This window comes from Bombus vosnesenskii, unplaced genomic scaffold (assembly GCF_011952255.1).
Source record: "Bombus vosnesenskii isolate JDL3184/JDL3185 unplaced genomic scaffold, Bvos_JDL3184-5_v1.1 scf7180000013344, whole genome shotgun sequence".
NCBI lineage: Eukaryota > Metazoa > Arthropoda > Insecta > Hymenoptera > Apidae > Bombus > Bombus vosnesenskii.
In genome coordinates, this window is record NW_022882981.1 from 43,999 (window position 1) to 58,638 (window position 14,640).

General features: G+C 41.3%; 1 protein-coding gene across 1 annotated transcript in view; it reads left to right on the forward strand.

Annotated features, from left to right (window-relative positions):
- Nucleotides 1-14,640, forward strand: part of LOC117236252 (amyloid beta A4 precursor protein-binding family B member 1-interacting protein) — a 146,136-nt gene that overhangs the window by 37,494 nt on the left and 94,002 nt on the right. The window contains exon 2 of the mRNA XM_033499038.1: nucleotides 14,080-14,236. Coding sequence (XP_033354929.1) covers nucleotides 14,138-14,236 — 99 coding nt within the window. The 5' untranslated portion in view covers nucleotides 14,080-14,137. The remainder of the gene's footprint in view (nucleotides 1-14,079; nucleotides 14,237-14,640) is intronic.

A 14,640-nucleotide genomic window follows, 5' to 3' on the forward strand; every position in this document is an offset into this window, starting at 1 on the left:
ATAGTATCCATTCTGGAATAATATAAATTCATGTTTTAATTCTCCCGTTCAAAATATCGCGTAATCTTTCACCCACGCGTAAACTATAAATTGAAAGATTCTTACGTGTTCGCTCGAGCTTCAGAAAAATCACATAATCCTTTCTCGTTCTTCCTGACTTTACTTTGAACTTTTGTTTCGCTGGAAATTCTCTTACGGCGCCCGCGTGGTGATGCTCGCCGCGCGTCGGAAGAGATTACAAAAAATAAATTAATTCGAGGCGGAGTCTCGTAAAATCGAAGCTTACCGAACAGCGTACCGTTATAACCACCTACCAAGAACATCGGTTCTCGTTCTCGTCGTGTTACACGGGGCAGAACTTTCACCCGGAACCTTTACGATAAGTCGTGGACCGCGGGTTAGTCTTCTCTCCCCGAGAAAGTTGTCACACGCGTGACTCATCGAACACCCTCCGACAGAGAAAGATAATGGAATCGAGTTCGATACATTTTTCGTCTCTTTCTTCGCTATGTTTCTGTCTTTCCTCCGCGACTCGCCTTGTTGGTCTTCCACCAGGGGAGGTAAAGTAAATCGCACCGTACTAAGGTGAGGATCGATCGATTCAGGGCGTTGCACGAGACGAAGAAACTACGTGAGACGAGGAAACAGCTCGTCGGTGTTGTTGCATCCCCTCGAGTACGTATCGAGATTAGTTCAGAACTCTGCAGTTCTTTCTCCACTTCTCCTAAGGATTTTTCCCCAGATTTCTGCTCTGGAGTCTGCTTTCTCTGTTTTCCTATTTCCCATGTTGTTCTTGTATTTTTCTAGCTTATCTTCTTCGTCATAAAATTGTCAAATACTCGTTATTTTATACTGACATCTTGCTAGTTGTATTTTTTAATAATTGAGAATTCAATATAAATGGCATTGGCGAATTAAAATTAGAATAAGACGAAATTAAAACGATCTTGAACGAGTATTTCATTTTACTGAATTTTATTCTCTTATGACGATAAATTGAGTCGGTATAGGAATTAATTGAAGATTCTTTGATGTGGTGAAATATATCCGTCCTCTAAGAGGAGCTTGCAGAAATTTTTACTTGATACTCATCCTTAAAACGAAATTGAATACCGTGAAAGAGGGATGCCCGGGGTGGCTCGATAACTGTGCACAGGGTTAAGAGGGTTAAGGGATAATGCAGCAACACCATCGGAGAGTTAAAAGCGGCGATAACCTGATCGTAATCGAGCTGTAAATCTAATCTGTCGTTCTTAAACTTCGTGATTTAAATTGAATCACAGCACATTCGAAATAAATACCTTTTAATTTACGCAATCAAGATTTAATGAAATTGTATTTGCGATAGATCGTTTGTTTCCGAAAGAAAACACAAAAATAGCTTCATTGAAATATTCGAATTTATTCGTGCAAATTTTCTATTCTTTGTAATTTTACAATCGTCGAAGCGTTGTATTAAATGTATTGTATATTTATAGTATTTATACGACGCTCTTACAAAGTACAATAATTTCATTCCCTCGTTCACCGGATGATAACTCTATGTTACGATCTATATCGCATTATGCCATAATTATTAAACTTTTCATCTTCCGCCGTTCCTCCGTCCATATTTCACGAGTCTGTAATCCTCGAAGAAGTCTAAGCTCTTGTATCACTTTCATCCCTCGCCTTGAACGTTCTCGCGAAGGGACGCCTCTCGTAATTCACCCATTCCCTTTCCAAGGTAGGGTACCGTTAAACCGAGGACAAACAGCCTCGAAATCCTCCTATTGGACGCGATTCAGACAGCTTGTTTGCGCGGTATCTCGTTCGATGCTCCTCGATAACGTTGTCCAGCTGTGGCGAAGCTCTGAATAGCCAGGTTATCGTTGTAACCCAGATTGATTTAATGCAGCAACGATCGCTCGATAAAACGGTATTCTTCGTAAAGTGGGTTTGGTCGAAGATTCACAGATCTTGACTTCCGGTATGAGAAGAATGCCGTAATTGTGTGGTAAACTAGATTTTCCAAAAAATATATCTCATAATCAAAATAAAAAATCAAGTATTTAATAAAAGGACATTTTTGTAAATTCACGAAAACAACTTGAATATCGTATGTGAAAATTAGACTGTGTGGATTCTCCATCTTTTTTTCCAATAGACGCAAAGTGTTTCTGCTAAAATTTCAAAATCTTTTAGTAAGATAAAGTGTTAAAAAATATTACCGCGTTTAAAAGAATTCGGTATCCGAGAATATCGATGCCAGCACAGCGTGCGTGCAATTCAATCTACATGGTTCGTAAATGCACGCGTGGTGTACATACGCGAATGCTAAGATCGATAGGAATCGATACCAGCTGACTGTATTTGTCGGGCGAACGCAAGCGTCGGTGCACGTACACGCGCCGACGTATGCATTCTTCGATCGATTTCGCGTCAATTCGTTGGCATCAGAGTCGGATTACCTCGCTAGGATTGCGGAACGTATCGCAAATATGACGATTTAAGGAAGTGGAGTTGTTGTAAACATCGTTGTCGAGGAGGAACGCTTCGACGAGGTTCGATTCTGCATCAGACATCCAAGGAATTATACAGTATCTTTTTTTCTACTTTCGATCTCTTCCAGATTTTCGAACTTCTTACGTCTCCGAGATTCTATCTTCAGTTTCCAATGCGATTTTAAATGTACAGTTTGCACATTTTCGGCTAATCTTTAACGCAAGATACTTGTCTTCTTGGAACACCACCAACTGCACCCGGTTTACCACGGCAAACTTGAAGGACGTTGTCCGGTCTAATCTTCGGATTGCAGCTCCGCTTAAGTATCTCTCGATCTTGTGTCCATTACAGGCAAGTACTCGTCAAAGCGAGCTCGACGTTAATAGCAATCCACGCTGTCGGTCTCGTTGATCCGGCATCGATGGATTTCGAGTTTGCGGTCTGCACTACACGTTAGAAACGCGGCCGGAAGATCGAAACCGATCTGTTTGCTACTCTCTGCTCGGAGACTCGGTCACGGGAGAAATCATTGGTTTTTGATTTTCTATGGTATTTATTAGATCAACCGTATCCTCGATTCATCCGCGCGAACCGTTCTCCTTTTCTATTCTGTGTAATCGCTTTTGCAGTTTATTAAAGTGGCGGTTAAAAGTTTCTTTTTCTTTCTTCGCTGGCAGAGGTTCGATACCGCGAAGCGTTACGATGGCCATTTTCTCGATGAAAGCGTCGAAAATGACGGAATCTCGTGGAATTTTACCTGATAATCTCGACTCGACCACGATCGTGGTGTCTCGAGCGTTTTTCCCTCGACAGATCGATTTCTCGCTAGCAACTCTTCGCTGAAACGGGACACGTGCCACTGAATACCTGCAAATTGGCGGCTTCACGCACGATCAGGTTTCGCGAACAGCGATAAAACACATGTCTAACAAACGATCCCGCGCTACTGGGGTTCGTTAATGTACAAATTACAGTTGCCGGTGTAATTGTTCGTTATAACATCGGTGTTGTTTGGAAAGTTAATTTTCCACGATGGAGATGCGTCGATCTATCGAGTGCATTTTAAAGCATCTAATTTCAACTCTGTTTCTTTGAATGGTAAAAGTTTGATCGACTGGCAATATTAAGGAATCGATATGTATATTGATATTCGGAGTAATGGCGAAGATAATATTGCTGAAACGATCTAGAATCGAGCGTGGTTCATACTCGACATTCAAATAAAATCTGTCTTTTGTTTCTCATGGAATAAAAGAAACATTAAATACATTGTATATGTTGTAAACGACGTATTCATCGAAAACCATGGGATTAATGTTTTGAGACTGGGAACGGAAGAACAAATATTATGCGTCGTTGTGTAGTATACGTTTTGAAGAAAAAACGCTAAACTAAATTAAAATGAAACTTTACTCGATATTGTCGCGTTGAACGAGAGCAAAAGTTTCGCGTGTTTTATTTGCAATTTTACGTCGCGAGGACGTATGTTTTATTAAAAAAGGGAACGACCAGGTAGAATTTTCCTGCGGATCGCTTTTATAATAAAACGCGTGTTTGAACATTTGAAGAACCACTTGAAGCGTTTTATTTCGGCATGAACCGTGGCAAAAATAGCTGTGGAAAATCTCATTTTGGTGCAAATACCATTCATTACGTTGAAATATATTCGAAATACGCGGGGAGGATGGGACAGAAAACTCGATAACGCGTCTGTGTTTTTATGCTACGTAAAATGAAACGATGCGTAGTTTTGTCTTTGAATAAACGAGCTACACGCTGTTTTATTTCGTCGTAAAGATATCTTTGTTCAGCTGGCTAAAAAGTGATCGTATGAAATCTTGCAACCATCGTTCGAATCTATAGATCCATTTTTTTTAAAACACGAAATAAATTATCTTGATCGATCGGTAAAGTTTAGTCGTTATTGTTATTTTATGTTTCTCATCATCCTCGTTATTATCATAATGAATAAACGATAGATTATGCGAAATTTAGTTGTTGGAGAATTATTGTAATCGAAAGATGTATTTCATTTCCATTAGCGAAACCATAGACTATAGCGTTACATAGAACAACAGAGGGAACCATTAAACTGTATTTCAACACTGTTATGCCTAGGAGGCATGTTTCAACCAGAAAGCTGTTCATAACATGTACCTGAAAGGCGCATCGACCACAAAACGCTTCTACCCCTCGCATTAAATTAATCCCCCGCGTATGATATTTTTCTTCTTTGAAGCGTCACTACTTCGTTCGATGGACGACGTTACGTATAACTTTGATAAGCTATCAAAAAACATCATCTCTATCCTGTTCGTCGGTATATGTTTCATTTTTACTGCTTTACACGTTTTCCGCGATATTCTTCAAAAATAAATACATTCACGAGACTCGCGTTTCCAATGGTTTTACACGTTGACGAATTCTAGTAAATCATTCACAATATTGTTCGCAATATTTGAAAAATATCTAAAAATATTTCTAAAAACGTTGTAGTGCAAATTGTTATAGGTAATTTTTGTACGATAACACGTTTGACTCTCGAAACGACTCTGAAATACAGCAATTTTCAAATCTGATTTATCAAATCTCTCATATATGTACACGCTAATCTGAATAATTATTCTTTAACGTTCGATCTTCAGAATTTTCTTGGATATCGATATCCTTCGACAGTTTCAAAGAATTCTATTTATTGCAGTTAGTTCGAAAGACGAGTGCGCGTTACGTAATGAAACGTGTGCTACGTACATAGTCGGCGCGAGAAGCAAGCCACCCCTGCTAGGTCGTTACATTATTAATCGAGCAATCGATATCTCGGTCTATGTTCCGTGCATCTATGTTTCGCACACTTCATCGAATGGTTCCACGACAAAACCTTGCAAGGACGCGCAAACCGGCTGTACCGTGAGCGCATTCTTTCCTTTCTCTGCTCTCCGATCGCTTCCTGTTTTCATGGCGAGCGGTACAACCGACTCAATGCCATCCATCGAAACGACTTTTTGTGAAAATTCTTTGCGCATAACTGGGTTAATTCCGGAACAAGGGCAGCGACTCTAATATAGTACTCGTCGTTTAATTAATTCTAGAACAGGTATGCCGTCATTGCGGAATCGAAGCAAGCTTCGTATTCCATCTGAACGCGAGCATATAATTCAATGACATAGATCTATCGAAGCCAAACTATTTTATTACAAGATCAGAATCCACATTAGGTGAAACGATTATCATCGGACAATAAATTTGATATAAAGCTAACGCAACAGCAAGTACATTTTTTAAATTCCGTCCAAATCGATAATAAAAAGAGTACGCAGGATTCTAAGCGCACGTATCGTCAATTTTAACGTACAAAAAGTAAGCTACCTGAATTATTCTGCTTTGGTTTTATTATTCAAGACTCGAGGCAACTGTCTCTATATATTCTGTGACCACAAACTAAAAGATAAAAAAAAAAAAAAAGAAAACAGCCACTGGTAAAAAAGAGACGATTCGACAAGCATTACCTATTCAGTGTCGTAAAGTTTGCATGTTTGGTTGGTGCACGCGTTAATTATTCCGTCGCGTCGATAAAATTACCGATGACCCCGTGCATCCGTTCTATGACATCGGGTCGCGATAAACCCTTGCAAGGACACCTACGATAACTTGAAATAAACTCGTTCCTCTCACTCTACTAGTCGTCGATGGTAATTATCATCGTCCTGCGATGCACTTCTACTCCCGTGGAACGCAACAGCATTCATTTGACGACAAGGTGCGCGAAGTTGCGTTTAGAAATTGATTGATAATCGATTGATAATCCACCATTCGCATTTGTCACTTTCCTATACCTTCGAATGGAATATCATATCAATATCTGTCGTAATTAGAAAATAAATTTTCTTCATATACACACGCGTATTAAGTTCATTGAGAAATTTGATCAGTAGATTTCGCTTGTTTCTTTCTTTTTTCGATATATCGATAATTCATCTAGATTTGTTTAGAAATTGCGTATTACGTATTTCTCCGTCTACCTTTGCTACAAACATAGTCACTTAGTCGTCGATATTTCTAGCGTAAAAATAATCGTCTTAAAACGAGAATGATACCATTTTACACGAGCCTTACCTACCACATTCTCGACAGGATCGATGACAAATACTCGAAGCGTGTAAAAAATTCATACACTAGCAGAGGCAGTTAACTCATCGATCGACAACCCTGAACCAGTTTCTGATTCAACTACTGAACCAAGCCATACTGTTGCAACGTACCACGATGATGGTAGACTGGAACGAAAGGGACCGCTTCATTGTTTTCCCATGATGGTATCGAGATGGTAATTGGCGTACACGCGTGCGTGGCGTTGGTCGAACTGTGTGACGCGAGTCGAATTAATGGGACCGACAGGATCCAGCTGCAGTCGGCGATCGTGCAGAATCTAAACGGCCGGTTTCTGACCGCGTACGTGCGCGAAATAGAGTTGCCTTCGTCGAGAGAGCGCCGTCCGTGGAATTAGTAACAAGTTCATTTTTCTCGAGACGCTGAGACGTGGTGTTACTTCGCGTGTGCAGAACCCGTGCCTAATTGTGCCGATTACGCGTTTCCATTAATTGAAACGTGCCGAGTAAATTTGATATTTCGCCGATTCCGCTGGTTTCCGTGGCAAACGTCGTGCAATTGTAGCGTTCGAATCGTTCAACGTTATGGATATCGTGCGTATTCGCTCGAACCATCGAAATACCGATATAAAAATTAAATGAAATATAAAAGGACTTTTTATCCTCCGCATTTCCATCAACGATGAAGCTCGTCCTTTAATCAACGATCACGGACGAAATTTATTAAAAGTTTAAACGATGGTACATAGCCGTACGTTGCACGCGTATTCGTTATGTTTAAATTATTAATCGAATTAGATGTTCCTTGGCAATTTATCGTGTAATCGTCGTGTAATTTTTCCATTTTGTTCTTTTTGATAAAGAAAAGAAAGCTAACAAGCTTGTATCTGTAGCTCGTTGGTGATATATAACCTGTAAATTAAATTTTGCTACAACTTGCAATTTGCTTCAGGATGGTCGTACTTCGGTTATTTATGGCTCTCATGTAGACTCGCTTGAAATACGACGATGTTATCACGGATACCATCGAATATTCAACGACGCAACGTTGCACAGAATATTTGATAGCATAAAGTCACGAGGACTTTTTTTCGTCCACTTTGATACGAATTTTATCGATTGAATAGATTCGTTTTAGCAATAACGACCGTTTCGATCTTTTTTTTTTTTTTCTTTTTTATTTCATCCGACTAACGTTTTACGCTTGGATTGTACTTTTTATTATGCATTGTTATCATCGTTATGTTTAAACGTTGCGCAATAAAATATTCAGTGAACAGATCGAAAGGGAAAAGTCGGCCGCACGAAGGCTTTCATGCCTGGTGAACATTGTCGGTTGATGTCGATCACTATGAACGATCATTGACGCGCTAAATTGAATTTTCCGTCGGTTTATAAATTGTCTCGCTCTGATCGAGCTGTTATTACACTTTGTCGTCGATATTCTTCGTAACGTAATAACACGGAAAATATTCGTACGAAATGATCGTAGATATGGCTACAAAATGTTAAAATGGAATTTGACTAATTAACATGGATTTACTGGTAATAGCTATTTTCTTAATCAAACGATTTATAGAAAATTCTGACCAAATATTTTCAATCGCAATTTTCAATCGCAATTGATAAAACGCAACGCATCTGTAACCGATATCGTGGCTGTCGTCCAAACGCGTTGAAAGAGACTGCAATTTCATCGTTTATTCGCTAATCAACGCTTCTATCGGTACAAAACATAAAAAACACTGCGAGGACAGTTTCGCTTTAAAAGCGTCGATGCACGTATATTTACCGATGACATACTCGCAGATATGCGTAAGAAAACGAGTCATCTCTGGTTTTCTTTCTAAGCGGTATTACATAAAACTGTTCGTTGCAAGGCCTCGTTGACTTCTCGATGATTTAATGTTACCGTCACTTCGAACGTTCATTATGCCGTATGTAGACATACGTAGACTATTTACATTGCTCAATCGCATGATTCATTCAACGGATTCAACAGAAACACAAAAGAGAAATGTGACCACGAATTTATATCTTTCTAGCGGCGTTTAATTCGATTCGATTTGTCTTGCGACAAATTTTTATATAAACCGAGTGTTACCGTAATATATCGATGTTTTTATCTCGTAACTCGTAAAATCGTGAAAGCTGTTTACGCGACAAAGCTTTATTCGCAACTGGAAAGTTATCGACTTGCTAATATTGTCAGATATCCAGTAACTGTCGTATACGAAAGCGCGGATGATCGATATCCGAGTTAAAGAGCTCGATAAATGAAAACGTATAACAGGCGTATAACAGACAACAATTATGCTGAATATCGACGACCAATTGAAATTCGCAGACGATTGTCCTCTTAACAGTTTTGTTTACGTAACGCGGAAAATTTCAGAGACAAAAGCAACCGCTTGCTGGCAGTGGAGAAGGCAACGAGGCCGGAATCCCAATGACCGCGAATCGTCTTCGTGAATTGCGTCAGATCCATTTATCATTCGCGTCGCAAGCGAATTCCATAGACGTGGATCGTCCGTGGTATTCGAAGTAATTGCGGAACGGCGCAGTGAAATCCAATAAATTCCGGCTCGGTCGAACAGTTTTTCGTGAATCTGACCCATTGAAACGTTCGCGCCACAGCTCCAGCCGAGTTTTCGGCCCGACGAAAAGGAATTGGCGCGTGCAAAATTGTTTCTGCCGTTGGGGTGTGTAGCGAATAGAATATTCAGTAACGAGACGGCTTGGATTTTAGTCAGGCAAAAGGGAATTTAATGTCCGTAAACTGCCTCTCGCTGCTTTCTCTTTTGTCCGTTCGGTATTCGCGAAATCTTGACGAAATTGAAAACGCAATGGAACCGAACGATTCGCGAAACGAAGAATTAGTCGGATCATCGTGCAAGTAGAGGATCAAACCATTTGCCAAACGAAACGTTCTTATTTCAAACTCGATCTTTCCATCCACAAACCTTTCTCTGCCTACGTAGCAAAATTGCCATTTCGATGTATGTAAAACCGCATCGTGTGTAACTTTCACACGACGATACAGACTACCGCCATATGTGTACGCCTGAACGTATGCAAACGAGAGAGCAAACGCGTATTAACGGCCTGGCGTCGATTACCAAAGGAGCTGTGCAGATCTGAATTCAAAGACAGTTCGATGTATGTGTCAATGGATAGAGCGGCGAGGCGCGTCCTCCGCAAAAATAAGAATTTATATCACGACACTGTTAATCGTTCATTAGTTATAGGTCGAGTGTTCGTGTGGCCGCTGGCTGGTGTGTAGGCTTTCTTCGGCTTGATTTACAGCCGAGGTATACGCAGCCCGCTTCGATCCTCGTACGCGGCTACATAAAATGTTACTTAACCCCGCCCGAAGTAAATCGATTTCTGCGGTTAATTCGCCGCTATTCCGCGCAAACTTTGCATACTCTCCGCTACACGCACACGGGAACCGCGTTGTTCCTTTTCACTGTCGCGTCGGTTGGTTTGGTCGAGATTTATGCCTCGTCGAACGAAAAATATCGATGGTCAGCTCTGACCTCACCGGTGGTGGGTGAACGTTGATTGTTGAAATTTATGGGGAGAGATGGTGAAGTTTCCGCTGGAACTTACTTACGTGTCGTTACTTGGCTATATATTTATTGTAAATTTGGAATTGTGGGATAACAATGATCGATATTCGACGTGGATAAATATCATTGACGAACCTGTCGCAATAATGTTGCGTAGTCTGTCAATTGGGTGGCAAATTGGCTCTTTTTAGTGATAAAAATGGTTAAAATTATTGAAAACCACGACAATCCGGCAAACACGTACGTCCATTCGAAATATAACACGCGTCACCAATTAAAGATTAAACAGGGTTGCGGCAGTTTCGAGTAGCGAGTTGCTCGTCACACGGTGTCACTTTGTGGCTAACGACGTGTGCCGGCGTTTCGATCGATGTCTGAAGTGGTCGTTTAGAGGCGCAAGAACGGCGAAAAACAAACCCTCGCCTCGTCGCTTTCCACGCAACACGTGCAACGAAAAGGTGATTGCTGTCGCTGGTTTGCGATCGTCGTTCCAATTTACAACAATGGTCAAAGATAATATCATTGCATTTTATCGACAGCGTCTCTCGACAGTTCGAATGGCGCACATCGTTTTAAAACGACTATCTGACCGAGAAAATGTCGTCCAGGAATCTATTTTTACGAGACATTCTATTATATCTGACACGTATTTTCGTTTCTTTTTCAATTCCGGCGAATCTCGTCCCACGTTTTCGCTTGAAAAACATGTTTTTAAAATAACTCTGCCATTTATACGCAGTTGAGGATATGACGGTCGAAACGAGGAACAAAACAGTCTGCATTTTGTATATATATCTTTTTGTATGTATATTTTTCGGGGAAATGGGTAACGTCAGTATGCAGTTTCCCGTACGTACGAACACGTCGACGACTACCGCTTTGAGTTTTCCCCCCGAGATTGCACGTTCGTTCGCAACGAGCTGCACTTTGATCCTCCACAGAAGAAAGTTTTTTTCGCTGCTGGCATTTTTCCTCGCCGCTTCCGGTGTTTATTATCACGCGCGAACCGCGAAGTCACGAGACACCAACACCGGCTCGTGTTGCCTTTCGTTCGTCCCGGTAAAACGCGTTATTTGCAACGGCGTTGCCGGGAAATTCGTTGAAAACCCGTCCGACGAAAGCGTTCAACCCTTTCGCGTGTGTTTCTGGCTAGCAACCACCGCCGTTTCAATTTCTCTTGCCTCGTTCTATTCTTTCTTTTTTCTTTTTCTTTTAAGAACAGCTTGATATTGTTTAGGAAAATCGCAGACGGACTCTTTGAATTTTCGTACACAACTTTCCGTTTTCTTGGTCGTGAATTCATAGATCGTGAGTCGCCTCTGTAATTTCTCTATTTTTTGTACAAACTCTATGGGCGATTTGCATGTTTTTTCTTCGTAAAATATACGGATAAAAGCTCGTTTCTCTCTTTGAATTATGTATTTTTCAGCGTTATGTTCTGCGACATAGAGAAATAAAAACGTGGAGTTGTATTCCTTGAACTCTTTGTATTCCTTGAGTTTCTCGTATTCCTTGAATAAGCAATTTTTGATCGAGAGATATTGCGTTTCTAGAAGATTGAAGCTCGATTTAAGCAGCAAAATAGCAGGCGCAGCCTACGCCAGAACAAACCATTGTGGAAATTAATGCGATGTTAAGTCGTTGTTTGGTATTTTTGTAGAATGTAACGAAAGATTCATCCGCGTGCGAGGGCGACACTGCAGAGAAGATTACACTGAAAAACCATTGTGTATCATACTTTTGAAAACATGTTGCGAGTCACAGCCTCTTAAACGCGACATAGTACGAGATTATTCTACATAGATTGTGATCACTTATGGCTTCATATACCATGACGCAACGATACACGTATATTTTCTCTGCAGAAGCTGATTTACATATTTTTGACGTCAGTCGTTTTTCACGTGTGTCACAGTGATCCATCGTTGCCCGTTCCATAATAAAAAGTCTCGTTATAACATCACAGTCGTCGCAAGTTTAACCGTTCCATTTATAACTTCCAACGATATTTTATTGTACAGTTTCTTTTCGACGGTGTCTAACGATATTTCTTACGAAAGACAATTTTAATATCGACCTATTTCTTTTCTCTTTCGTTCGAAAGGCTGCCGGATTTTCTACTCTTCTTTGGAACTTGCGACTGTTTCCCATAGAGAGATCTCTCTCTAAAATTTTCCATTCTCGATCAAGTAGGTCGATCTCTGCAGCTACGAAGTTCACATTTTCAACAACATTCTGGCTCGTGATTTTGCCAGTGAAAGCAAGCAAAATGGAGAAGCACGATCCACGGTGGCTGGTTCGTTCAACAACGTCCGTTCACAACGAGCTAAGTTTGGCAATGAACCACTTGGCCGGAGTTCAAAAACTTTTTAGTGAAGTTCTTTGGACGATCGTGCCCCAGGAAGACGGTGACTAACGAGCGACGAGTGCGTCACACTCCTCTTCTGGGCGCCACAACCTGTTTTTTCAATGTTTGCGCTCGCCTTGGTAGGCGTATGTCGGCGTCACGCGTTCGTGCCTTCACTACCGGCTTTTCTGGTCAGTCGTTCGTATTTCATTTTTCATACTCGGCTCGTCCTAAAGTGGGACACGAGTTCTCGTCACTGCGCGCGTATCACGCCGACGACGTCTTCGACGCTCTTTCCTCCGGCCTTTGCTCCGCGTTTCGCGTCTATCGGTTTCCTTCGCTGTTTACGAACGAGAAAATATTTGACACAAACTTTAGCACGGTATCGACATATCGCAATTTATTCGTAGAACGTTCGTAAATTATTTGCAAAATAGTCGAACCGAGATGTCGATCGTAGAAATTTCACTTTTGCAAATCGCCAAAGGATCGCTTTCTCAGTCGCTAGAGTACATTTTTCGAAAATTATTTCTATTTCGAAATTACTTCGCAGGAAACCGCTATCTGTACCAAATCACGCATACAATCGCATCTATAAATTCGATAGCCGGCATAAACTCGAGCTCGGTCTCCTCCCGATCGTTTCTAACGCAATTACGAGGCTCGCAAAAGTCGGAAGCAGTCGCGCCAACTGGCAGGCATAATTATCATCGATTAATCGTGCCCTCGAACAGGTCGAGCTCGCTGTCGCAACAACGTCGCGGGTAAATCGTGCGTGGAAGACGTGAACTCCGCCTGTGGGATGTCAGTGTCAAGCCTGTTGGTTTCTTTCGTGCGTTTCATAATGCATCCAGCGGGTCGACGCGCGTCGTAGAAAGGCGCGACGCTATTTCGACGCGAGTCGCACGCGAACTCGTCGGACGGCTGTCACTCATCGGCGCAATTTGTGTCGATGAGACTGCGAGTCCGAGAAGGGAAGGCTTCTGAAACGTTTACCGGTGCCCATTAGCAGGGATTTCCAAGGGGTGTGCGAATCAGGGGTTCGAATTCCATTTCGAGTGTCGCGTCGCGTCTCCCCGACGCCACGGCAAATTCGTTTCGTCTATTGTCCACGCCGTTTCAAGTTTATTGTGCAAGTGTAGGCTGTTTTTTAAGAGACCGAAGTTGGCAAAGAGTTGGTTTGGTAGAAAGGGTTAGTGGGCTCTCGCATACAGCCAAGTTAAGTAGAAATCGGTTAAAACGTGCGATTTATTTTCTGCCGCTTTAGAGTTTGGAAACGTGCCTTTACGATACGATTATTTGCGATTGAAAATTCTACTTTGATTAAAAATTACGCCACGATGAAATTATCTGCTATTGTAAGACGAACGTTTATAATAACGGTAATAAATCCCTCGAGGTCTTTAATGCATCTATCATACTATTTAGTAAAATTCGTCATTCGAGAGATTTAAAATTTGCCACCGCATCGAAGGTCGTACGTTTGCCATCGTATCTTTCGTATAATTATGCCAATGGATGTTGCGTATTTAATGAGATGAATCAATGTGTCGCGTTCGTGTATTTACAGAGGATAAGGAGAATCGCGTAGACTACGGTTGTAAGCTGGATTAAGGACGGCGTACATCATGGAGCGCTACGAGGAGGAAGGCGAGGACAGCGACAACGAGACAGACCCGGAACAACTCTTGAACGAATGGCTCGGCGAGTTGGACAGCCTGACTGCGGTAAGTTTTTAAGCGAACTTTGCCTTTTATCATTTCGCTTTATCATAGCTGACTACGTTAATTGCCATCCAATTATTAAATTACATTTATCGAACCAGTAACGATATTCGGCTTTAACTGTTTGCGACTAACGAAGAAGCTTCCTCTAAAAAATAGTTCTTATCCTATAATTAATTTATAGCAAGAATAACAAACTATTTATTTGTTCGTAATTGATTTATTCGTAAGATAATTTACGTTCAGCTGGAACGGTTCCAGTTGTAGTATCACGTCGCTCGATCGGCGTCGATTCACGCGTAATCTGAATTCTAAATAATTCGTCGGTAGGCGTTCGTCCGCACGAAAAGCAAGATTTCGTTGTTGGTGTTTCGAGTTCTGCGGAAGGCTCGGTTTTCGAACGATGC